Source organism: Thunnus maccoyii, chromosome 14 (assembly GCF_910596095.1).
Source record: "Thunnus maccoyii chromosome 14, fThuMac1.1, whole genome shotgun sequence".
NCBI classification, from domain to species: Eukaryota; Metazoa; Chordata; class Actinopteri; order Scombriformes; family Scombridae; genus Thunnus; species Thunnus maccoyii.
In genome coordinates, this window is record NC_056546.1 from 9,271,576 (window position 1) to 9,297,892 (window position 26,317).

General features: G+C 40.2%; 1 protein-coding gene across 1 annotated transcript; it reads left to right on the forward strand.

Moving 5' to 3' along the window:
* The first annotated feature begins 750 nt into the window (after positions 1–750).
* Positions 751–25,814, forward strand: LOC121911908 (deubiquitinase DESI2). Its single transcript, XM_042433849.1, has 5 exons — positions 751–1,458; positions 14,417–14,489; positions 14,701–14,794; positions 18,191–18,332; positions 21,104–25,814. Exons 1-5 carry the CDS (start codon positions 1,411–1,413, stop codon positions 21,377–21,379), a joined length of 633 nt encoding a protein of 210 aa, XP_042289783.1. The 5' UTR covers positions 751–1,410; the 3' UTR covers positions 21,380–25,814.
* Positions 25,815–26,317: the final 503 nt, after the last annotated feature.

The following is a 26,317-nucleotide window of genomic DNA, read 5'->3' on the forward strand; positions in this document are numbered from 1 at the left end:
GGAAATATTGTACTTTCTACTCCACTTCATTTATTTGACAGCTTTAGTTACTTTTCAGATGAAGATTTGACACAATGGATAATATAACAAGCTTTTAAAATACAACGCATTGTTAAAAATGAAAAAAGTGGTTTCCAACCTTTTTGGCTTTTGACGTCTTACAAAAAGAAGTGTGTTGTCGGAGTCACATTTCAGATGTCTATGAGTTAAGAGCACCAAATAGTGACTTTTCCCCTCTAAACTTCTCACATGGTTTAATTTCAATAAATGTTCAAATGATACAATATTTCACCAGAAATCAAAGATTAGAGAAAAAATCCAAAAACTGAAAACAGATTTGTGTATCAGAACTTTGTTTTTTCTTCTTTCCTCTCCTAACATGCTGCTTACACACAGATGCTTCAGTATTAATAATCTAATGATGTCATATATAATAACAAATCAGTCAGAGGGACCAAATGAGTACTTTTACTTTCACTTAAGTAGGATTTGTCATGCAGGACTTTTACTTGTAATAGAATATTTTTAAATTGCTTTATTAGTTCTTTCATTTCAGTAAAGGATCTGAGTACTTCTTCTACTACTGAAGTACACTAAAGTATGTCCACATACTTCTGGCCACATAGTGCAGTTCTCCTTTTTTTAGTTTTGTTCCAGTTGCTTGAAGCTGCCTGTTTTGATCATAGATGTACATGGTTTTGATGTACTTAACAACAGAACGACATTACCCATAATGCTCAGAGCGTCAAAGGTTGATTAATCGAGCGTGGAGTCATCGCACATCTCCGTTCTGCCCACTCTCACTGTCCAATTTTCTCCCAGCAGTCAGTCGCATCCTGCCTGCGAGCTTTCAGCGCTACCGTTAGCTAGCTAATAAGGGAGTAACGAATCATCTTTACTGAGGAAATTACGTTTTGATATCTCAACATGATGTCATTTCGCGGAATAGTTCGTCCGGGAAAATGAATTTGCGTTTTTTTCCGTGCCAAAACGCCTCGGAGAAGATAAAATTGCCTCTGTGAAGTCCGCCTTTTTTTTTTCACTTCGACCTCGGTAACGTAGCTTGAACGGGTTTAGCAAGTCAGTTCGTTTTGACAACCGAGTGGCTCCTCTGTCCTCAACCGCCGCCGCTGAGGAGGAGGGGGGAGCGATATTTGGACAAAGCCAGTCAGATGTTGGACGGTGTAAATATCCTCCTACCCGAGACGTTTTTCACACCGGGTTGTGAATTATTAAGCTGATCATCTGTCGTGAAAGTGCCAGGAATAAAAGGGGGAGGAGTAGGGTCTATTTTTGGGAGGGCGAGAGTTCGGATCTCGCACCGGAGGAAGGAGTAGTATCGGGAGGGGGGTGTGCGGAGGAGGAAGACCCGCAGAGAAGAAGGGACGTAACGGGGGGGAGAAAATCCTGATGCCAGTGATGGCAAACGAGCCGATCATCCTAAACGTCTATGATATGGTGAGTAGAAAGATAGAGGTTGGTTAAAGATGTATGTTTTTAGCACTTATTTGCTAACTTACACATCTATATCAACAATGGCAGGAGGCAACGCCAAACTCCATTATAGAAAGGTGATTTAACAATACATTAGTTATCAGCTAGGGCTGGGCGATATGGATTAAATCAAATATAACGATATTTTTTACCAAATACCTCGATATCGATTAAAATCAAAATTAAACACCGCACACTGAAATTACTTTACTGTGACTTTCTTAGGAGTGAACAACGCGTTTTGCTTGTAGCTTCTTCAGGTTCGCTCAGGGTTGGGCAATATATTGATATTATATCAATAGTGACAGTAAAGTTATTTCAGTGTGCGGTGGTTAATTTTGATTTCAATTTTTTCACCTAAGATGTTCCTGCAACTGACCAGCACTTGATTGAAAATACAGGCTGTGCACTGGGAGTTCTGTTCACCTCAATATTGCGACACTATTGTAGTGATGACTATTCATGCTTTCACAAAATACTTACACAATGAGATGTTTGATGAATAATCACTAATAATGTGGATATAATGACTAAGTGGGTAAAGGCAAATAATATTACAGCCAGAACTGGTCTGGTAAGGTCCAAAAATTATGTCACTTATTGCAGCCTTTTAAAACCAGGAAAAGACAACACTTATCACGATATTACAATATCCAAAATCTAAGACGATATCTAGTCTCATATCACAATATTTTAACAACCACAGATGACTACACGCGCCAGTCCTTGGCCAACGAGTTGACCCTTTTGCTTACTGGTTAGTGCAGTCGTCTGTGGTCAGGGAGACCGGGGTTTGAGACCTGGTGTTGGACCCTCCTTGCATTGCATTGCATTGTCACCTTGAGGCCATCAGAGGCGCATTTGCTTACAGGCGTGAGGGAGCTCGAAGAAGCTGAAGCGCAGAGACGCGCTTCCTGTAATGTGACAAACACAGATGACTAGATGCGCTGGCTGTGACCAAAGGGTTGATCCTTTGGTTCACTGGTTAGCGTAGTCATCCATGGTCTGGGAGACTGGGGTTTGACACCTGGTGAGGAAACCCCCCTTCGCTGTTATAATATTGATATAATATCTATATATTGCCCAGCACTATTATCAGCAGATATGCAAAGATGAGAGTCAAAGATTGAAGATCTTTTACAAATGATTACTGTATGTAACACTCACCAAGCATACATCCACAACACCAAACTCTGCTCATTTTTTTGTGTGTTGTCACTTTTGTGCAATATAATGTTTATTTATATATATTTTAATTCATTTCTCTCATCTTTCTCCTCTCTCTCAACTTTTTTTCTTTTATTATAATTGTAAATATTTTATTATATAATCTAATTAGAACTAGAGCTTGAAGAAGCCAAATTTCACTGCCTTCAATGTTGCCATCTGCTGTGTTGACGTGCATGTGACAATAAAAGCTCTTGAATCTTGAATTTTAATACAATTTCACCTTTAGAAATTGGTTCACCTGTTTCCCTCGGTTATTTTCCAGCAAAATACACAATGGATCACGGCAGAGTGAGGCTGAATTAACTGCAAAAAAATTCTTGACAAAGTGGGGCCAAGGAAAACGGTGCAAAAAGTTTCAAGAATGAAAAACAACTTGAAACCCGTAGCTGTCTCAAACACACCTTTGCTCACACATGTAATGTTGCCTTGTCTCGATAATACTGGATCTCCATATTAGGAGTGGAGCAAAATGCTTCTCATCGGACTTTTTAAGCAGTTGTAGCCAAAACAGAACAGTGACAGAAGTGAAACATTTACAGCTATCAGTAAAACAAAAGAGTCTTTCATGTGTTTCCTTTGAAATTAATTCGCCAGTGTCAGTCTGTAAGCGGACCATGGCTTTTGCTTTTTAGGGTTTCAGTTCTCTTAGGACCAAAACAGGAAAACATGGTAGTGCACATCAAACCACAAGTGGATGTGAAAGTAAACTGCACACTTCTCTTGTGCAGAAACGTACAAATAAACGACAGAGTCTCTTTGCCTGTCTCTGTGTTACTGAACGAGGCTGAAAGAGGGTAAAGTCACTATGTTGTCACCACGCAGGGGGGATGAGTCAGTAGGGAGGGGTGGGCTGGAAATGGATCTGTTGATGAATCATTGATTGATATGGATTCCCCCGTGGTGGACGGATTACACTTAAAATAGAAATGGTCTTGTTAAGGGTTATACAACAGGAAGGGGACAGTTTTTATGTTTATAATGTGCTTTGAGACTTTTTTTTGAAAACCACAACTTTCCGTTAATGGCCACTAAGCTTTTTGTCCCTCGTTTTTTTTTCCCCATCCTTTTTAATCTTGTAAAAGTTCAGATGATATCAAGACTCCTTTGTGGTTGGTACATGCCAAATCCTGTTTGTCTTCCCCTCTGGAACATGATATCTTTGTTCCTGACTCAATATGAAGATCCACTTATTCTCCAGCTCCTGATTTCCTCCTATTTTTACCTGATTTATTGCTGTTGTGCTCCCTTTTAGCCGATGGCTGATATGTCATCACAGGCCATAGGGTTGGCAGGTCGTTTATATGGGTCAACACTGAGAGCTATAGTCATTAAACAGTATCTATAGTAGCGTAACACACTGCATGAAGTCAGGAGTACTGATCCTGCTCATATTTATCCACTTCATTACTGCATTTTTTTTTCCCAGCCTTCCTTCCTCTTTTCCTTCCTGTTTTCTCTTTCTCTTCGCCCCTCATCCTTTCCTGTCATAACCTCCTCTTTTTCTTTCCTACCTCCTCTCTCTCTTTCTTCTCTCCTCCCCCTCTTTTTCTTTCACTTCCTCTTGTTTTTTTCACTTGACTTACCGTCCACATTAGTGTCTCACTTCCATTCATGTGAATGGCTGCGGGGGCCCTCTGCCCACTTTTACACGCAAAAGCTTACAGAGGCTACTCATACATACTGTATCTAACACACACAGGCGTAACTTGCATTTACAGTTACTTGCATGGGCGTGTCTGTGTGTGTGTGTGCATGTAGGTTTATTCACGCCCATGCTTATTGTCAGTGTTGGTGTATTTTTGTGCGTGCTACTGTGGGAACAAGATATTGGCTTGTTCACAGTGGAGTTTCAGCCCTGCAGACAATGAGACGATGGCTGCGGTCCATTCATTCATCCCTCTGCTTTAAACACTTCCTCTGTCTATCGATCACACCGTGTTCAGACATGAGTACTTTTAGTGAGAAAAGTGACTAGCCGCTGGGGGTTTGACTGCCTGATTGGCTGCTTAACTGACTAAGCAACAGTATGGCTGACGGACTGTCTCCGTGCTTGCGGCCTGCTGGTTGGTTAATAACTGACTTACAGAAAAGAAAAGAGCAGAGGGTGATGGCGCCCAAATGTTTTGATATTTCAACCAACCACAGTAACATTTTCATCTGTTTTTTGACATACAGATCAGTTCCATTGATTTGCTGTTTGACTGATTTGCTCTCTTGACTAGTCGAGCCACATTGTGACTAAGTTTGTAGATTCACTCTTTGTTCACAGCGAGTCAGGCCGACACACAGAAAGCTCCTCTCTGACTATTGATTGACAAGGGTCAATGGGAAATCTGTTTGTTCACTTTCTTGCCCGAGAGTTAGATGAGAAGATCGATAACACTCTCATGTCTGTCCTGTGAAGTATGTAGGTAAGAGAGAAGTCATTGTGCCTGACCCAAGCTACCAGGAACGGCTCTGGGAAGCGATTTTCGCGTCATGGTATCGCAGTTTACAGGATCATTACGTGAGGCGCACTGGTTGTAAAAGCATTTTCCCCAATAGAAAGTTGTTGCTGTAAAAAGTAAATAATCTTTTGAACATCAAAATGACTGTTTTCCTTATTAGAAGTCCATTCATGTGTGCAGGGAGCCAACAGGAAGTCAGCCGGCTCAGCCAGCAGAAGTCTTGGACATGCATACCAGCTCAGCTGAAGAAGGACTCCAGTGCTCAGGCTCTGTGGGCCCTAAAATGTGGAAGGGTGCAGAGTATCTGGGTAATTTTTATGCCTGAAAGCTGGATGCATGAAGGGTTTGTTTTTTTTTAATAGGGCACCATCTTATAATACACCATCCAGCTCTCCTTAATGCATCCATGGCCTGGCCGCTGTTGCACAAATAAAACTGTTTAGAGGCCCTAGGAGGCTTATTGTTTCAATTTGGAGAGAGTCCAGCTAGCTTTTCCCTATACTGTACTTTAAGTCCTTATGCTAAGCTAAGCTAATCATCATCGCCTTAGCTCCATACCTCAAGACATGAGACATGTGAGTGGCACCAAGCTTCTCATTTAAACTCTTGGGCAATAAAGCTGATATATTTATTTCTCAAGATGTCAAACTATTTCTTTAATGATTCAAGTTTAGGTTGAGAAATGGGCCTGTGATGTCGTGTGCTTGTTACTGCAGGTGTTGGCAAAATGATATGTAAACAAAGAAATCCCGGTTGAATAATCCACCTGCAACTTAAAAGACTTATCAGACACAAAGAGACTGCTCCGTGGTTTTACTCCCATGACGCCATATCTAACGACTCAAGATATGGTATTATGTCAGCAGTAATTTTCTACTAGCGGTTGTGTGGTAAATAGTAGAGTTGGTGCAATACTATGTGGTATGTGCATTTTGCATTTTATTGGCCAACTCAGTGTGTTGCTGGATGGACGCACTACAGCAAAACTTGAGCTAGAATGAACTTTTTTTTTGCCAGATTTTATCCTGAGTTCTTTCGCCGGATCCCTCTGCAGCATCACTCCACCGTATTAACCTAGAGGACTCATTGAAATGAATGAGGAGGCTGTGTTTTATGATGCAATGCTTATTTGACTGGCTTAATGATCGACTGAGTGACTGGTTAGATGACTGGCTGTTTTGTCTAAGAGGAAGTCAGGAAACTGTGAAGATCAGATAATGGCAGAGGTTAAGACAGTGTTAACACCATGTGATGAAATGAATGAACTGAAGCGCAGCCTGGTCGTGGCCAGAGGTGAAGCATGGTGGCAAGATGAGAGCATTTTGCGTGTGAATCTACCTGACATGTACTCAAAAAGGCAGATGAAAAGGCTAATTCATCTTTTCTGTTTTGAGGATCAATAGTGTGTCACATGACTTTCAGGAATATCTGTGCAGACCGGAGAAGACACCCCCCCCTTATCCTTCCACAATTCCCACTCTGTCAGGTCCTCCCCGCCGGCCCGCTTCCATCTTTACTAAGTGGATTTCCTGGCCAGCTCTGAGTGCTTTAGTACGCTGCTCTAATGAGACAGCATTATCTGTACACCACCTGTCTGCCTGCCAGCCAGCTCTGTGGTCTACTGTATCTCTGAGTGTGTGTGTGTGTGTGTTAGTGTTAGGGTATTAGGTGTAACGCCGTCATGTAGCTACAGTAGATACACTCACAGCAGGGCAGGTCGGTGTATTCTGTGTGTGTCACGATTCCAGTTGTGCTTTTATAACCTTTAGCTTACAAAGTATTATGTGCCAATACAAAAGTAATAAGTTAGGAGTGTACTCGAGCATGCTGGGACACCACAGCATCCACTGCAGGTGTAGTTTGGTGTAATGGGAGGAGCTTTTGCATGTCTACTCTCAATAATCCTGCACAACAGAAACACAGAAGTCAGGTAGAAACTCAAACAGGTAAGTTAGGGTTGAGTAATAAGAGAGTATAAACTATGAAATGATGGCAATCTGTCAATCCTAAGAAAATGTACTTGTCTATAGTGAGGTAGTTAATATCTCTGGTTGTCTTAGGCCACTGTTGATGGCCGTTGACGATTATTTTCTTAATTAATCGACTGATTGTTTGGTTTAATAATAATTCATTAGAAAACAGTGAAAATTGCCCATCACAATATGCTACAGCACAAGGTGACACCAATAAATGTTTACAGTCCAAAATCCCAAAATATTCAATTTACTATGATGTAAGATGAAGAACAGCAGAAAATTCTCACATTTCAGAACGCAGAACCATCAAATGTTTTGTATTTTTCCTTGAAATATTATTTAAACAATTAATCAAACATTGTAGGAGCTTATTTTTCTTTCGATTGACTAATTGATTAATCAACTAATCGCAGCTCTGGTTGCAAATCATTGATTGACTGCTTTATGGCAACATTGCACTGAAGCAACCTGATTCATCAGGTATTTAATTCACTGGTTTAACCAAAAACATACATTCCCCTCTTATTATTTTCAACAATTTCTGAGGTTGAATTTCCAAAAAAAAACTTTCCTATATCACTATCAGAAATTGTTCAGGCAAGGAGGTAAAACAGCCAGCATCTCATCTCGTGATCAGTTTAGTTTTAGTTAGACATTTGGTGAATCAAACAGCACCTCAGCTGTTTTTTTTCCCTGAAAGTTAATGTTTTATTTAATAGGAAGGTATAATTTTTTTATGTTAGTGAAGGTGGTCTCTCAGTCAACCTCTGCTATAAAACACTGCGGTAAATCCTGACTGTACTGTATATCATACTGTGATTTAAGATTTTATCCATATCACCCAGTGTTCTAATGTTTCGGCCGTCAGCTATAAATGTTTCTGAAAATGTATAAATGTCAGTTTGGTCAAATGGCACTACAGTACCCATGAGCCTCATCTGTTGTTGCAGTGTAAGGTTACAGTGGCTACAACTGTAAAAACAGAGTTTAAACGTATCTGTAGTATTTCTTTGTTGCCGTCAGGAATAAAACGTTGCTCCGTAGTTGCAGAATAGATCCAAATGAACCAAAATACAAATTTTAGTTATACGATAATAAGTTATTCAAAGCTCATCCACTTTACTTTAACTTATCATGAGTTGGTCAGCAACAAAACCGGGGACGAGACTCATGTTCGGCGCCTTAATGTCTAGGTCACCAGGGCGTCCTCATTTCCTCTTTTTCAATTGTAGTTTCATGATCAGAGGCTGGAGTAAATCAAATCATCTTATCTTTGCAGTGCTGTGTCCAAAATTAACTTTTTGATTTACGCACTGAGAACAAGGTTGGCTAAGAATGATTTTTTTGGCTAAAAATACATTTACTAGAGCAGAACAGACTTTAGTGCAGACTGTTAATTGCTGACACAGCACAAATTTATCAGCACTGGGCTTGTGGCCGGTAGTCGTTTCCTTCCCTAAATGTTTTTTCAGTTTGGTTTCAGTCAAAATGTTTCTGCTGTTGAGTTTCAAAACAGTGATGCACATGATGTGTCTCCATGCTAATTATTCTGTTTAACACAGTCAGAGATGCTATTGAGGAAACAGCTCACATATACAGCACGGTGTGGGATGAGTACGTATCCAGGCATTTAACAGCAGCATCCAGTTTCTCTTTGTTCATCCATCTCTCTGTCTTTCCCTTCTTCCCTCTTTCTGTCTTTTTTAATTCATTCATAAACACACAACTTTGCTGTCATGCTCACACACACACACACTCAGCCTTTTCTCTCTGTGCTGTGGAGGAGGCAGGTTTTAACGAGCTTCAAAGTAATGAGGGATAAGATAAGAGTCTTATTTCACCTCTGGGTGGGAGGAGGAGGAGGAGGAGGGGGAGGAGGAGGAGGAGGAGGAGGAAGAGTAGCGACCTAAACTAGCTTTCTTTGTTAATCCTGTGGGCAGACAGGCAAGCAATCTGCTTTTTCCTGCAGATTAACTTGCTTGAAATATTTTTACCCCACACACTGTGTTTGAACATCTAACTGACACTGTGCTCAGAGGGATTTAGAGTTAGTGCAACAGCAGAATAAGCTTCTGGTCGTGTTAAAGTCTTCCCTTTGTATAAAAAGTCAGTTGTGGCTTTTTGGGTCTCTGGTAGCTTCGGCTTTATGTCGCAACTTAAATGCTGTCTGGATGCTTTGAGTGTTAAGTTGTCTGGACAGGATTCATCGAACTGGTTAGGTTTGCACCTGAACCTCTCTAAAGCTCTCTCTTCTTAGAAAAAGCCCTTGAGAAAGGACTGAAGCAGTGAGGAAAAACTCTCGAGCTGATGCAGCAGATTACATCGGCCGAGGCTTCTCTTCAGACTTTGAGAACCAGCTGTTGTAGACACAGACGGCTATAATCCTCGAACTCAATGAAAAAAAACACAAAACTGCTACAAATGGGGATTCAGTAATGACATTTTTGCTCAGTTCTTAAAAAAAAAACTTGCCAGTGGTTAGGAACCACAGGATGAGCTGTAGTGTTATGTAGAGCTGAAACAATAAGTCGATCAATTGATGAGGAAATTGTTTGGCAACGATTTTGATTGATTTTTTTCATTGTTAGTCATTTTTTAAGCAAAATTGCCCCAAATTCTCTTGTTCCAGCTTCTCAAATGTTAATATTTTCTGGTTTTCTGTTGTGTATACTAGGGATGTAACTGGTTAATTGCTGTTAATAATTGAATTGATTAAAAATATATTACCCGACAATGCAGAAAGCAAAGGGACTATAGTAACTTGGTGTTTGCGTAATCTGCCCTTTAAATTCCTAATTTACTCAAAAAATGTTTTTTAAAATCAATTTTATTACGGGAGAAATTGCACTGTATAATTGTTAATGATAACATGAAAAGAAAATTCCTTCAAATATGCAAAATATGTACTTTTGGTCAGAAAAAACAAGACATTTGAAGATGTAACCTTGGGCTCTGGGAAATTGTTATGGGTATTTTATTTTATTTTTTTACATTTTCTGACAAATAATCAGCAAATGACTCTATTATGAAAGTAATAGTTGCAGCCTCTGCGTCCATGTATACATACAGCATAAGAACATGAAATAAAAGGTCGTTCTGGGGATGTTTAGAGGTCATTGTTTTTGGACTTCATGGTGAGCCCTCTGGAGTTGTCAACAAAATATTTTGCCCAAACTCAACGGGGCGTTCAGGTGATAAAGTCACCCCTCCCCTGCCCTCTCAGAGGACACAAATTATAGTTGAGTCATAGAATTTATGTGGAACATTATAAAACTAGGGGGGAAAAATGCAGGTAAGGTTGTTTTTTTAGGTTTGTTTTTAAGTTTAATTAAGTAGATCTGAATGGGATTTTCCCTATTTTAGTAAACAATGTCACAAAAAATAAAGCCACACCACTCTTGCAGTCTTTGTGCATGTGTGTGTGTGTGTGTGTGTGTGTGTGCAAACCTTATGTAGGTCAGGAAACATACTCTGCAGCGTGCTGTGTGACACACTGGGCTGAAACGTTACACAAGCAAACGTTTTTGGCTCAGCGATCTTATCTCTAATTAATTGAATTTACTGCATTTATTCATCAGAATTACATAACACTGGGAGGGATAAATATTCAAATCTGAAGTAGCCATTATCCTGTGAACGTGCGTATTGAGCTCACTGTTTAAATCACTAGAAACACTAATTCAGTTCTCTAAAAAACTAAAGTCCACATTCATCATTTTTCCTTCCTCTCTGAGACAGATCATACACAGGATGAGAGCTGAGCTGACTCACCTTTACCTGCTTTAATTCAAAGCCTGTTTGTTTTACTCATTGAGGTCACGTCAGACAAGTGTCAGACGTTTACAACGAACTGGATTCAGTTTTTCAACAAAAAAAAAACCCAATGCGTTCACATGATTTTGTTCAGTTTCATTGAAGTGAATGTGAAATTCTGTTCAGCAGTGTAGAGTTAAGTTCTCCCACTTTTAGCACTCACCGTAGAAATGCTGTTTTATCAAGACATGTGACCAATAATTACTTGCAAGCACTGACACGGTGCCACTGTCTGGAGCTGTGTGAATGGAAGAGCACATTTATCTCACAAAGTGGTGTCACAACAAAGGAAAGACAGACTCTTAAATGTACCTTTTTTAAATGGTATCATTACTTCATTATGTATTTTCTGTTAAGACAGGTCATCAAGAGGTCAATCTTCAGTGTAAATCTATGAGCTATTAGTATGTAGAGAAAGGCAGTTTGTGTTGAGACAATGAGAAGAAAGGCGGGACACCTGAAAAATTTATGATGATTTTATTGGCTGCACTGGTGCATTATGAGGTCATCACTGAGGAGTCGCTGTTTTCCAGGAAGTAGCAATTAAGAGTTCAAGTGCTCGTGTCATTGGAACGTCAGGGTCTGATGGTGTGTGGTTTACCTCATGCGTCAAAAAGAAATCCTGCTGTCGGGTGAAAAATGGCAGCATGTGACAAATTAAACTAACATACACACAGTTTGTTTTGCATGTTTCTGCAGCCCAGTTCAAACAAGTTCCATATATTCTTTTCAATAACTTTTCAATTGTTTTTAGATTTATAAATTCCTTCCTACCTTCTTTGTAGTCACTTTCATTCATGTAAAGGATGAATATCAACTTGTAGAGAAGCAAAACTTAAACAGAGAGATAGTTAATCCATCACAGTTGCTTTTGTTTTCATTTTTGTTTCAAAGCTTGGCTGTGAAACTTCTCTCCATCGTTACTCACCGTCAGTACAACAGCATAAACTTGAATACTAATGAATTATTACCTAATTTTATGTGCAACCGTTGGTAAACAGCTCAAGTCACAGAGTCCTGAACCTGACTGTAAAGTGTGAAAAATGCTCAGAAAAAAAAAACTTTACCTCAACTCACTCATCATTCCTGCTCTGTCTGGATCGTAACACAAACAGCCACAAGCCGATACAGTGTCTTCATTATCTTATGATCACACTTTGTGTTTAAACTGTTACACACAGTGTACAAAGGGAACAATTTGCAATGCAGATGTGTAGCGACAACCTCCAGCTCTGCCACCACTGATTGTGCGCAGCTACATAACTGCATAACAACCGACAGGAAGTAGGAGAATAGTTTTTAATACGTTGCTGTGGTTGTCAGGCTCTTATCAAGCTGCTGAATATGATTTGCTATGCAAATGGTCTCTAAACATGAAGGAGGACTGCGCACAATACATGTTAACCACTCGACCTGATTCAGCTCCATATTCATAACAATAAAAACAACCATGTGGTTTGTGATCAGCGCCGAACCAGCTCGCTAAATCAAATCAATCAGGATCATACTCTAGGATCTCTGGTGTGCAGAGGAAATGTAAAAGACGGAAACAAACGCCTGGAAAATTTGATTCAAGATCACACCCATGTTGATTAAACATTAGACTCTGTTTACATGAACTAAGCCCGTTCAATTCACATGAGGCTATGCGGGACAGTTTTGCACCAAACCTGATTGATTATCTGCAAATTTGGATGAACACTGGCAGCGTGTGCAGATAGACAGAACCACGCATTGAGAAGAGCACTCTGGTTTTCATTGTTTAGGTGAGTGATTCTGTTAATTGGTAGTGAAAATGTAAGCCAATATATTGTACTTTTTAGGGATACACTTCCAGTCTTCCATTACTGATTATCAATCCAATAATGGGTCTCTTTTTTTTACGTCACCATGTGGAACTCATGGGCTCCTTTTTATATGAGGAAATATGATAGCAGGGATTGCTGCCGTGTTAAAAGTCCTTTCAGGATCTCTCAGAGGAAATCTGTTGCTCGTTTCCTCGTCGCTTGTTTCTTTCAGAACACACCAGATAAACAAGACAACAAGAACAGCCGGAGATCGACCCCAAAACACTCCCAACAAGGGTTGAAGCGGGTTGTTATCAAAATATTAGCGTCCACAAACACAGATCTGTAAAGGAAAAAAAAAGAAACGCTTCAAAGTTTCCTCTGAGCACGTCTTGAGTAGTAAAAGCCGGAGAATTTTGTACTTGACAGACTGTAACTTTGGAATATAGCATCTCATATCGGCATGTCAGTATTATATTGAGACAGACTTTGGAAATAAGTCTGAACCTATCCTTTAACACATGAGACTTATAGCAGAAACACTGAATTTTGATGTCTGATCTACTTATTACGGTCAGTATTTGCCCCTTTACCAACCCCGCAGATCGAATCAGTGCAACCCTATTAGATTTACTGAGTTATTCCGGAGATGTCACATCACGTTCTGTCCTCTGTGATAATAAATCATTTTCACACAAACTGAGTCTGCCTAGCAACAGCCCAGCCAATCATCTTGTAGCCACAGGATATTAGACAGACACACAGCGCAGTACTGAGAAGATGGAAGGTAATGTCAGAGATCAGTGCTGCTGTGATCAATTATTGATTTTGTCTGCGCTCGTTGTCGTGTTGGTATGTGTCTTTTGTTGTCAGTGTGTGTGTAAAAGATCATGTGTAAACATCAGAGGCTCACAGATCTCATTTCAGCCAGCTGAGATCACAGGATGGTGGAGTGTTAGAAAAACACCGGCTATCACTGAACGATAAGCCGGAGAGATTACTTCAGTGTGTGGCTATATTTCTGTGCATCAGGTCTGTTTTACGTGATTCTTCTGATGTGTTGTCTATGGATTCGGCATTTTGTGGAGTTATTTCATACATGTAAACATCAGAGCACAGTAAGACAGTGACTCCTTCAGCAATACAGTTTTGACTGCAGCACTTGCTGCCAATTTTCATTCAACAAGCCAAACAAACATGGATAAGGCTCCTTCAACTACCATCTGTGGTGTTAGTACAATGATCTCAAGTTTATGTTATATATTTCAGATTAAGTCATATGTTGATATGGATTGTGCTTTGGTGTGCTTAGTGTTGACTTCTTGAGTATGTTTATATAAAGAATGTGTGAAATAATTCACTACTTGACTGTTTTTAGAGTCTTCCATAAAAAACTATTACTACACCACTGAAACAATAGATAGTGGACTACATTACATGAATGTTTTGGACATATTTCTTAAAGCACTAAGTGTGACAAATATACAGGAGTTTCTGTTGGTGGTGACCCATTTCAGAGACGTACTGTACATTTTGTGTACGCTACATACTTGAATATACAATAGTAGGAAAGTTAAAAATGGAGTGCTGAATAGATACAAAGACATTGTTTTGTGTCCATCTTTTTCTTTAATGGGTCTCTGTTTGTTTTTTCTTTCTTTCTCTTCAGTACTGGATCAATGAGTTCACCAGCACTCTGGGCATCGGAGTCTTTCACTCAGGGATTGAGATCTATGGAAGAGGTAAGGTTACTTAGACATACGACACCGCCTACATCAGGTCGACTGCCTGAGGATGGTGTTTCAGAGAAGTTTTTTTTTTTTTTTACACTTGTTTTTATAAAACATACGTCAGCATCTTCACTTACAAGCTTGTCTGGTTAGAGGTTATTTACCAAAGAGAGACTTTTTTGCATGTTGTTGAAATATGCGTTTTAATGTTGTGTGTGTTTAGAGTTTGCCTATGGCGGACATCCGTACCCATTCTCAGGGATCTTTGAGATTACACCGGGTGATGCAACTGAACTCGGCGAGACCTTTAAGTTCAAGTAAGTAATTGAACATTTTGGTATTTATATGTGCTGAGTCCCCCGGTACACATGCATCTGTCAGGCAGTTCACTGGATGGTTTTATAGCCACTAGCGGGATGTATTGAAAGTCAAGCAGTCAAGCCCAAACTGTACTTTTCACATCTGCTTAGCTGTGAGGGTTTGCATTATGTAAATTTCGTCATCTGCCCATGTCCACGAGGGTTTCCAATCACATGGATCGTACACGACAGCTGCACATGTGTGGACACGACCGCATATGCTAATACCAAGTGTAGTATAAACAAAACTGTGTGTATGTCTGGCTCTTTAAACTCAAATTATACTTCTCATCCTCATAGCTGTGAAGGTTTTGCCCAACCTGCAAAAATATGTGTTAATGAACCACCCAAACCCTACCCGACCTGCAAACCCGCCACCTTTAGCCTACAGAAAAGTGAGCAGTGTTGCAGAGTACGACAGAGAGAGGGGAAAAGAAGGTGGACAGTAGACTAATAATGCACAGCCTAGCCTATTGTACGCAATGTTTCTGTAAGTTATTTATAACTTACTTGGAACGCTGCTTTGCCACTTTTTGACCCGCCTGCCCGACCGTGCAATATTTTCTAGTAAGCTTACCCGAACCCGCCCGACCCGCCACGTAGACAATGGACTGTGTGCTCCGACTGCACATGTGTGAACACGTCCTTTTTCCATGTCTGGAGTGGTTCATCAGTGAATCAGAGAGCTGGTCCATCACACTCAGTAATCCAGTCAGTCAGTCAGTCACGGGTCACATGTTAGTCAGTCTGTTAGCCACTAAGCTAGACAGTCCAGTGAGAGAGTCTCGCTGCGTCCCAAATCCATACTACATACTTGTTATATACAGTATGTATTACATACTTCTCATCATCACAATATACTGTTTTTGCAGTTAGTACACAACAAATGAAGCCTACTACATACCAAACAGAAAGGACACCTAACCTCCCCTGACAGACGTCACATCAGACAACCGGCATATTTCAAAATGAGAGGATCTGCCGCCTCATCTTCTGACAATTATTAAAAAGAAATGTTTCCAGCTGTTCCGTCGTCAGTTTTTCTGCTTCTTTTTATGAGATTCTAGCAGGCTGTACACCTTAACACGTGCAGCTTGTCCCTCGTCCCTGTCCGTCCACAGCTCATTCAGAAATCCTCCGTATTTAGTATGCATACCGTCTGGTTTAAGTGTTCTTAATTTAGTCACAATTGGTATGTAGTATGGGTTTGGGACGCAGAGTCAGTCAGTCAGCCAATCATCCAGTCATGAACTGCTGGATACACATCATCTGGCAGCTACACCAGCTGTACCTTAAGTCACATGACAAGTATGACATTTGATTGACATTTCATGATGCTAAGCCCTCTTACACCTTTATAAAGCTCGGGTTGTCATCCGCACCAGGCCGTGTTGGGTTCACGTGTTACCCACCAAAATACACAGCACCAGTCAGTCAAATCAAAGCTAATCATTAATTTGTTCACAATGCAAGCCAGAGATTCCAGGCTTATTCTGTGTATCTAGTCAACCAGTCAACCAGTCAATCAGTATCTTCCTGTGATGAGGACTATGAGTTACTGCTGCTACAGGAAGGAGGGATTCAAAAAAAACACATCGGTGGAGAGAGTACAGCATGTGACAGACATCTTTTGATTTCACACTTATTTCTTCACGGTTAGTGGCAGCTGACTCAGACAATCAGAGTGAAAGAAAACAGAAGATTAAGCAGGAAAAAAGTGGAATTTCGTGTCGCTCTTCATGTGATACTGCATGTTGTGGCTTTGAAATGGGAAAAAGAGGGGAAATTGAGTGAAACAAAAAAAAAATGTTGCATAAAAGTGTATAGAAACTGGTCAGTCTACATTAGGGCTGCAACTAACTGCTAATTATTTCCTTGATTAGACATTTTATCGATAACAAGTCAGAAAATTGGGAAAAATATCCGTTTTAACTTCTAAAGTCCAAGATGATGTCTTCAGATGTCTTATTTTATCCAATCAAGAGTCCAAATCCAAGGAAATAGGGTTAACGATCATGTACGACACATCAATCCCTCAAATTTTAGAAACAGTACATTTTTGATATTTTTGCTTTAAAATGTCAAATGTTTAGGCTACTTTATATTGTACAATGTAATATTTTTTGACCCTGCATACAAGTAAATGAAGTGGAAGTTTCATGATCTTTACGCCTATAAAACCCAACCGTATGAAACCTCAAGAAAAGCAAAGGCGTTGGGCTGAAAATAAGTCGATTTAGCCGGACTGCAGAAATCAAAAGAGCCTGTAAATGTGAGATATTTCTCTCACACTGGTGCTGTGTTGGAGGATTTCAGTCTGTTGTGGTGTTGAGACAGTAGAGCACCCAGTTAGTTCAATACATTTTTGGATTCCCATCCCATAATCAGCCCGGGGTCTGTGTTTGTGTGTGTCTGTCTACCCGGAGCTACTGTGCTGCTGTGTATTACTTCTGCTCTAGTTGACCTGCCCCGTGGCTTTCGACAGACTCTCCCTGGCACACACACACACACACACACACACACACACACACACACACACACACACACACACATACACATACACACAAATGGATAGACACTTTCTGTCTCCATGCAGGCCATTAGACTATAAGTATAAATGATCAGGGACAAATGCCTGTGTATCATCCACTGCAATGTATTTTTGCCACTTTAATCAAACTCTCAGTCAAACTGCAATCAATCATAATGTTCTGAAACCAGTTAACAGACCAACTGTGTAAAATCCACATGAAAAGCTGTGATGCCTCATTTATTTGATCTGGAAAAGGAGTTTTAGCATAGTTTCACTTGTTTTTCTTAGCATTTTCTGTACATTTAATATTAAATCAGGCTTTTCTAACATGTATGCACCACAACTAATTTATAAATCTGTTTCGTCATACTTCTTAGACTCGGTCACTTTAATTAATTTGGTTCAAACCACCATAGCAAACAACTGTAGACAGTATAATTTAACTGGTAAAAATTTGAAAGAATTTTCCTTACTGTTTTTATATATTTTTCAAACATTTGTAAGCACTGTTTCAGTTTAAACACTTTCATCTTAACATTTTTGGGACATCCACCTTTTTTAGTTTGTAAAATTTTATGGAATTTTATGTTAGTTTTTACATCGCTAATATGGCAGAAAATATCGCGGCGTTCAACTGTAAGGCGAAGCTGGAAAGGAGCAAAAACTCAAACTGCTTTTGAATTGTTTTTTTTAATCATGAAACATGGATGTTAAGACTTAGATGTGGATTTTAACAAAGTTTGAAACAACAATGTCCTGAAGTCATTCTTGATGTTTCGTCATATGTTGTAACACCTGCCTCCACACCCTCGTCTCTGCAGAGAAGCCATAGTCCTGGGCAGCACCGACTTCACGGAGGAGGACGTGGAGCGGATCGTGGAGGAGATGGGGAAGGAGTACAAAGGCAACGCCTACCACCTCATGCACAAGAACTGCAACCACTTCTCCTCAGCGCTGTCAGAGGTAGGTGCACACATACACACACACATGATCTGTTTGCAGCAAGTTCAGGCAGATATACGCTCCTTTTCTTTTAAATTGAATTGACATGAGGTGTAGAAAAAAAACACTCAGTTAAGCGTGTGTGTGTGTGTGTGTGTAGATTCAAATCGGCTTATCTTGGTGTGACTAATGAGCAGGGAGTCTTACAGTTAGCATCTAGCACTGAGTTGGGGATTAGGACACACTGATACAAGCCCAGACATGCATTGCCAGATGGCAACACACACACACACACACACACACACAAATCACATACACAGATGTACATACAACATGTCAACATACTTGCCAAGATAAATACACTAATGCGTAGGCAGACATTCACACAAACATGCCTTGATAGACGCAAATCTATATTAAAACACACAATCTCAACAATCACATCTACAGCAGAATATATAGAAACACACACACACACACACACACACACAGCATACCAGGGGGAGACAGTCTTGCCCTCAGGATTTTTCAGGTTTACTGTAACCTTATTAGCGGGTGAGTTAAAGAGAGACCCGAGGAGAAACTGATTGGACACGTAGATGGTTCTTGTCGATTTGAAAGATCACGCATGACAATTAATTCTCCAGAGAGAACGTCAGATGTGCATGACGCTGATGTAAGTCCTCCTTTTTTGAAAAGCAGATCAACTGTACTGTAACCCGGCTGACACGTTGGCACCGTCTCGCTACGTAGGTAGATTATTTATTTATACACAGTGCTGTTGTTCATCTGACAGATGGACAGGAAAGCACAAAACTAAACACAGGAATGAAGGATACTGGTGTGCATTGATGTGCCCCAAAGGCCTTAAAAACTAAAAAAATTCCAACTGAAAATTTGTCCCATCTGTTACACTGGATTGTCAGTGGGTGAGATTCCCCTTTGCTGTGTATGTTGAGTATTTTTTTTAAAGGATTGAAGAGGTTAGAGCATCATTCTGGCTCTTAAAAGTGGATGAAATTATCACAGTCCAGTAAAATGGTGCCAGTAGTAGAGAATGGAGTGATTTAACTTATCAGACCTAGAGAAGAATGTGCATCAGCTATTAAATATTTGGGGCTTCTGCTATTATGTGTCATTAGCTTTGACCCTTATTAAAGCTGCTCTTGCCAGTATTTTTATATTAACAATGAATCGAGTCACTATGTCCTATGAGAAATGTGGTTTTGTAGTGATGAAACCACAGATAATCATCACTTGATTCTTCAATTCCCCTCTGTGAAGCCCTTTGGCGTCTTTCAGTTCCTTGTTTTGGTTTTATTACCAACAGCTTTACTGTTTTGGTTCAGACAGATTTAGCAACTAGCTCATGAACGTAGTGGAACATTCTTGCAGCTAAAAAGCCAGATATTGACTTAATCAAGTGGATGCAAATAGGACTTCAAATGAATGCTATTTTTGCGCCGTGTCTGCACAATGTGTAAATAAACCACTGTTTGCTAACATGTTCACCAGATATCAAGTCAAAAAACCAGTTAATGGAGGTTCAAGGAGACCTGCATGGAGGAAAGGTTTAAAAAGATCGAAGATTATCTTGATGCCTCTTTTCTCCCTTTTCTTGCTTCCTCTCTTTATCTTCTCTTGCCTTTGAGTCAGTTATTTTTACCAGGAGTCATCCTTAGTGGCTGCTATAAAAAGCTAGCTGATCTACCAAGACCAGCTCATGTTGATGGTGATTTTAAAAGCTTGTTTGTGTGTGCAAAGAGGTATTTCTGATAAAGGAGCACATGACTGCTGTGTGAATTCCGCAGCTCCACCATTTTTAGTCAAACACCGCATCGGGTGATTTTCATGGATTAGCTGCTTCTCTCTAGTGGACGCCGGTTTCCTCCTCCCTAGTTGAAGCTGTGCTCATCGGTGAGATCATCTGCGTAGTCCTGATTACAGCAAGCAGCCACAGTGATTTGCATTTTAGAGAGCCTGGATTTATTCCCATCACAACACAGTCATCTCTGAAGGAGGTGAGGAATCGTGCTAGCTGGCAAACCTAAAAACAGTCACTGCAGCATAAATGTAAGTAGTAAACCAGTATAAAATATAGTATCATTCGCTGGCTGCATATGACGTGGCACAACATGCAGAATCAACCGCTTTGTGAGACATTTTTGTGGTTGAAATGCAAATCCACTGCTCCTGTCTGCTCATGCATCCTAAAAAGCAGCTTTGGTAAATGTTTTGATGAAAGCACAATTAAGCTCCTTTGAGTGTTAAAAACCCTTTGAGTTTCTTGGAAGCCACTTGTGTAATGCCGTAGCACTGAGCGCTAAGTGATGATAATTAGCCCTTACGTTGACATTATTGCTGCCTGTGCTTGCATGCTCGTCGGTTAAGGAAAGGAGGTGAGACGGAGAGAGTGAGGGAGAGAGATATCCACCAAAGACTCGAAAGGTCTTCCTCCAACCAGACCTACAAGCAGCTGGTTAGTTACATGGTTGAATGGCTACAGTAGAGGCACGTGTCGCTCTCTCTGCATTGCCTGCCATGCATAAACGCCTTGTTTTTAAGAGCAATACTGATGAACCACCTAGCAATATAAGTCTGCTTAAAAACAATACGTTAATTCTTGTAATGTTCTTGGTTGTGTCCACAATACAGGTCTAATTTCAACTACAAAACATGTAAGAGTCACTGTTCTATGTCTTTCTAGTGTAAAATAAAGATAATTTTAAACTGTAGAAGCTTGTGACAGCTATTACAAGAACAATTTTTCTCTTTCTTCCACTCCTCACCAGATCCTGTGTGGCAGGGAGATCCCTCGCTGGGTCAACCGCCTGGCCTACTTCAGCTCCTGCGTGCCATTCCTCCAGAGCTGCCTGCCCAAAGAGTGGCTGACCCCGGCTGCCTTACAGTCCAGCGTCAGCCAGGAGCTCCACGGAGGAGGAGAGCTGGAGGAGGCCGAGGACGCCGCCGCCACAGCCTCCCTGGCGTCCATGTCACCCTGCTCACCTTCCTCCTCTTCCAGCCCTTCCTCCCTGCCTCGCCAGTCCCGCCACCAGCCACGCCGGTAAGAAGCCGCAAGAGGTCTGCTGGGAATCTGGGGGCCAGACTTGTGCTTACAGAGACTGACCCGCAGCAGCTGATGAATCCAGCTATGGCCAAATGTCCTGTCAGACTGTCCTCGAGCAAGGCGTTGAACTGCTACCTGCTCTGGGTAAGAATGTCAGCCAAATCTCTCACAATGACCCAGAGCAGTGGAAGGAGCTGTTGCTGCTGCTGACGAAGGCAGGAAACTTACTCTCCTCTCTCAGTGAACATGGCTGACGGATTCCAACATCCCATCCAAAATCCTAAATATTTCCCATGAAGTCTGTTGCGTTATTTTACCAGCCAAATTACACTGCAGGATGGAAACAAGGCTGGTTGTTTCCCCACCAAAGTGTTTTCGTAGATTGGAAAATTTGCCAGCAACATTCAGATTTTACCAGCACTGAGTTGGTGGATGGTGCTACTCCCCACCTTGTCTGAAAACAAGGTCTGATCTGTCCAATTGCTCCGCTCCTACTTTTAAGTCATAACTCATATATAACACAGACATGATAAACATATTTTTAGATTCAATGTGACTTAAACTTCCAGGGTATATCATCTCAGATATGCATCACAAACATCTGCTTCAAAATCATAGAAAAAAAGCTTCAGAACTTGCCTGAGAATCATCACATTTTCAAGTTTCCTTCAATATGAAAGTAGTCCGGTGATAGTTGTCTGCACCTTCATGTGTACTTTGCAAACAGGAACTGCTAACAGCTAATTCGGCCTGATGTTTCGTGGTGCTAATTTACAAAAATGTAAACAGATACAGGCTAAAAATACAAGGCTCAAGTTATACTTCCTGCTTGTCTCAGTTTTGTCTATGGGGGGGGCCCACAGTGTCAGAAAGCCCTGCTCTAACCCTCTTCAGCAGTCAAATATTTGTGCTGAGTGTTTGTGTTGAAACAGGATAACTCTTATGACATGTAGGCGGCTTTGTATTTACCTCTCACTGCTCGTTTTTCACTTGTTCGGAGTTGAAAAATCAAATTTTGATCAGCCAGGTGGAGCTGAGCCACGATGGCCCGAGAGACTCGTCAATGAAGTCAAATAGGCCTCTATTTAAAGCTTAATATCTTCTTTAGGGAACAGTTATATCATCAAGACACACACAATAAAAAATAAAGTTATCCTTTGTGTTTCTAGAGAGACTTTAAGGCACAGAAGATATATTTTAGGGAGTCACGTAAGAAAATATGTCTGTTACAGTACATAAAATAATGATTATTATTTCTGACTTAATCATATTTTTGCTATTTTGTGAAATAGTGCATACCTTCACCTCTGTGGGACTGGAAAAAAATGTTCAAATGAAGCAACCTGAGAAGGAAAAATCACTTGCTCACAACTCATGTTCACACTAAGACCACAGCAACGGGTTTTTATCATATTGAACAACCACACAGTTGGAGCTTTTTTGACAAACTTCTCTGCGTTGGTTTCAACATTCAATCGTGGTCGTCACCTTTTTTGTTCCACGTCGAGATCTGACACATTTAAAAGAGGAACAGAAGCAAAAGCAAACTTTTCTTGACTGAAACTTCTGTTCGTTATCTGAAACTTCTGTTCGTTATCATGGTTTTAAATTACCACTAGCCAAGCGCTTGTATAATTTGACTGTGGCTGGTAAATGTTTCCACTGCAGCCAGCTGTACTTAAGATATCTGTTCTGCAGATAAATATTTGGCTGGTAAAATGACAGAAACAGCAGGTGGATTTTTGGATCTACACCCTTTGCCTCAAAATGCTGTGTGTGCATCAGGACCTCGGCCTTTTTTCCTCCTTTTTCTCTTTGTGATGGACTCAAGCCAGAGCTACAATCAGCCTCATAGACACAAATAAACTGAAACTGAAGCCTCGAGTCCAAAATCCCTCAACACACTTTGGATGGGTTCAGTTCCAGGTGATACTTGGTCCCTTTCTTTGTGTCTTTTTGATGTCAAATATGGATCAGTCAGGCATCTGTAGCAGCTGTTAAAGTCCTACCTGCCCCTCATGGAAAAACCACAAGTGATTTGATAAAATTGATTTTTTTTTTTTTTAAATCAGCCTGTAATGACATCATCAGGTAATAGTAACAATTATTATGTGACCAGTAATGGAAGATCGTTAAAATGTTCTGAATAATTTAAGAATTAGGTTTAAAAAGAGAAGCCTGTTGTTACCAGAAGGTTTAAATTCCAGGTTTGTCTTAGTAGCGACTGCCATGGTGCCTTTGAGCAAGGTACTTAACCCACAAGTGTTCCAGTGGCCAACAGTAGAAGACTGTGGTTGCACTGGATGGCTCCCAGTTTGTACATCTTTATTAGTGTTTAGCAAAACGTGTCATCTTTACCCGGTTTAATTCAAGGTTCAAGTTTGAGCACATGACGTCAGCCCATAACGGTCTGTAATCCACACAGAGGTCTGAAGCAGAAGAAGAAGAAGAAGAAGCAGAAGAAGAAGAAGGGCACAAAGGAAGCAAAGGAAGGGAGTTTGAGGAAGAGTGGGTCTTAAAATGTGAACTGAAATTTTAACTGACCTGCCGTCAACCCGCTACAACACACAACACAGTGCAGCCTGCACTCCTGACAGCCGTTTTCCTCACATCTGTGCGTCCAGTTCGGGATGATGCACATTGGCGTCGATTTGGAGCATCACACACACATTTTGAAGGATAGGTTCACAATGTTTCAAGTCTGTTTTAAAACAACAGTCAGGTGCCCATATGAACACTGAAGGAGGTTTTCCTCACTGTAAGTTTAATTTTTAAAGTTTAATTTTATGTTTTTTACAGGAAGATGCTGCTTTTCCAAAGTGGTGAGCACCTCATTTGAAACTCTTAATATGCTGTCAGCAACATGTTTGCTACATAATGTGTATCGTCCCAAACAATAGTCACGGATGTGTTGAAAAGTTATTTTTACCTGCTGGAAGTCTGAGGCCAAGATGACAAGCAGGAAAACTGTCAAAGTTTGTCTGAAAAATCTTGTTTATGGTTTTGAAATTCTTGCTGTATTTATATGATATATGCCTTTTTGTCTGTTTGGTTTATGTTTGATAAACTCAGGACCCCAAAAGGCTTTGTAATATAATCCTTTAAAACTTTTTATCCCACATTTTATGTTTGCATTCGTTGCTTTTTCTAATGCAGTAGGTCACTCCATAGAGCTTTTCAAGAACGCACTGTGGCAGTGCAGTTTTATACTCCTCTCTTTGATAAAAAAAGAGCTTTTGTTTACAACCTGTATGTTTTTATGTGAGCCTGTGCTGCTCCTTTTTTTTTCCCTGTCTGTGCATGAATGTGTGTGTGTGTGTATGAGAGTGTGAGTGCGCACTTGTATTACATATGGTTAGTATCAAGAAGCTGCCAACTGGGCCAAATTTTTCCTACATCACACAGACACACAGGTAAAACACACTCTTTTTATTTAAATTTTAACAAATGTAGCAGTGTTTCCAGCTGATTTTTTTTTATTTCTTTACAGAAAGAAAACTTTTTGTCCTCAAGCAAATTTGAGGACATTTTCAGTAATATTTTTGGGGGGCAGTGGCAGATCATTTCTCAGATTTCAGCTATAATGTACAAATACTATTTTCAGGACTTTTTTTTTTTTTTTTTCCTAACAAACAAAACAGAAGCAGTGTTAATGCAAGACACACTGTAAAACATGAAACCAGCATATTTGTCTCATTTGGAGTGAAAGTGTGTTAAATGTTTTAGTAAGTATGAATGAGAAAAAGACAAATGTATTTTGATTTTTTTTTTTTTTTGAATGCACAGACACAGACTGACACACATGCCGATGTCGGCGTCCTCTGCTGGCTGTTATTTGTACTGTTACCTGTCTGTCACCACAGACAGTTCAACCTACAACAACACTGAGGTTTCCCTTCACCTTCATAGGTTCAGATAGTGATCTGCTGTTACATGATCATTTCTTTCTATTGAGAAATAAACAATACTGTCTTTCTTATATGACGCCTTCCATTTCAAAATGCTGAGGTAAAAATGCTTTCTTTTTGTTTTTATGTCAACATTTGACCTTTAAAATAACCACAAATCACCATTATTGAGGCCAAAGATAGGAAAAACTTCACTGATCTTCACTCCTTTTTTGTTAACAGCCATTGAAGTGTCATCACAACTTTTTTTAATGAATGTCTCATTTTGGAATGAACCCTCATTCTCTGAGTAAATGTAGTTATTTGATTATTATAGTAAATGTCTCATCTAAGGATTATTTGTAGGACTTTGTAGAAAACAGTTTGTGTATTTGCACCAATTGTTTGAGCTATGGATGTAGATTGGGAAACCTCAGTCATTCATACGCTGGAAAAAACTGACTTCAGATGTTTCACAGAGCCTTCAGTGGAGCCGACCAGATTTGTAGCCTGTTGGAAAATTATTAAAGAAAAGTATACGATCTGTGACTCTGTGTCGTGACTGTTTTGACAAATTATTGGTTATGCTCGTCCACTTCTAGTCCCAGAAAATTGCCTCAGACAACAGTCAGTGGTGGAAGAAGTATTCAGATCCTTTACTTAAGTAAAAATACCAATACAGTAATGTAAAAATACTACATTACAAGTAAAAGTCCTGCATGACTTCTTAAGTAAAAGTACATAAGTATTAACAGCTTGATGTAGTTAAAGTATTGCAGTAAAAGTAGTGGTTTGGTCCCTCTGACTGATATATATTATTAGTACTGAAGCATCAGTGTTAGAGCAGCATGTTACTGTTGTAGCTGCTGGAGGTGAAGCTAGTTTCAACTACTTTATATACAGTTAGCTGGTTTAGTCCAGTGGTTCCCAACCTAGGGGTCGGGCCCCTTCAAAGGGTAACCAGATGAATCTGAGGGGTCGTGAGATGATTAATGGGAGAGGAAAGAAGAATAAACAAAGTTGTGATACACAAATCTGTTTTCAGTTTTTGG

Excerpts from the sequence above, each read along its gene's own strand:
- LOC121911908 (XM_042433849.1), top strand. The coding sequence starts at position 1,411 with ATGCCAGTGATGGCAAACGAGCCGATCATCCTAAACGTCTATGATATG. Across the intron at positions 14,490-14,700 it reads GATTGAGATCTATGGAAGAG|AGTTTGCCTATGGCGGACAT; the intron begins GTAAGGTTACTT and ends GTGTGTGTTTAG. Across the intron at positions 18,333-21,103 it reads TCTCCTCAGCGCTGTCAGAG|ATCCTGTGTGGCAGGGAGAT; the intron begins GTAGGTGCACAC and ends ACTCCTCACCAG.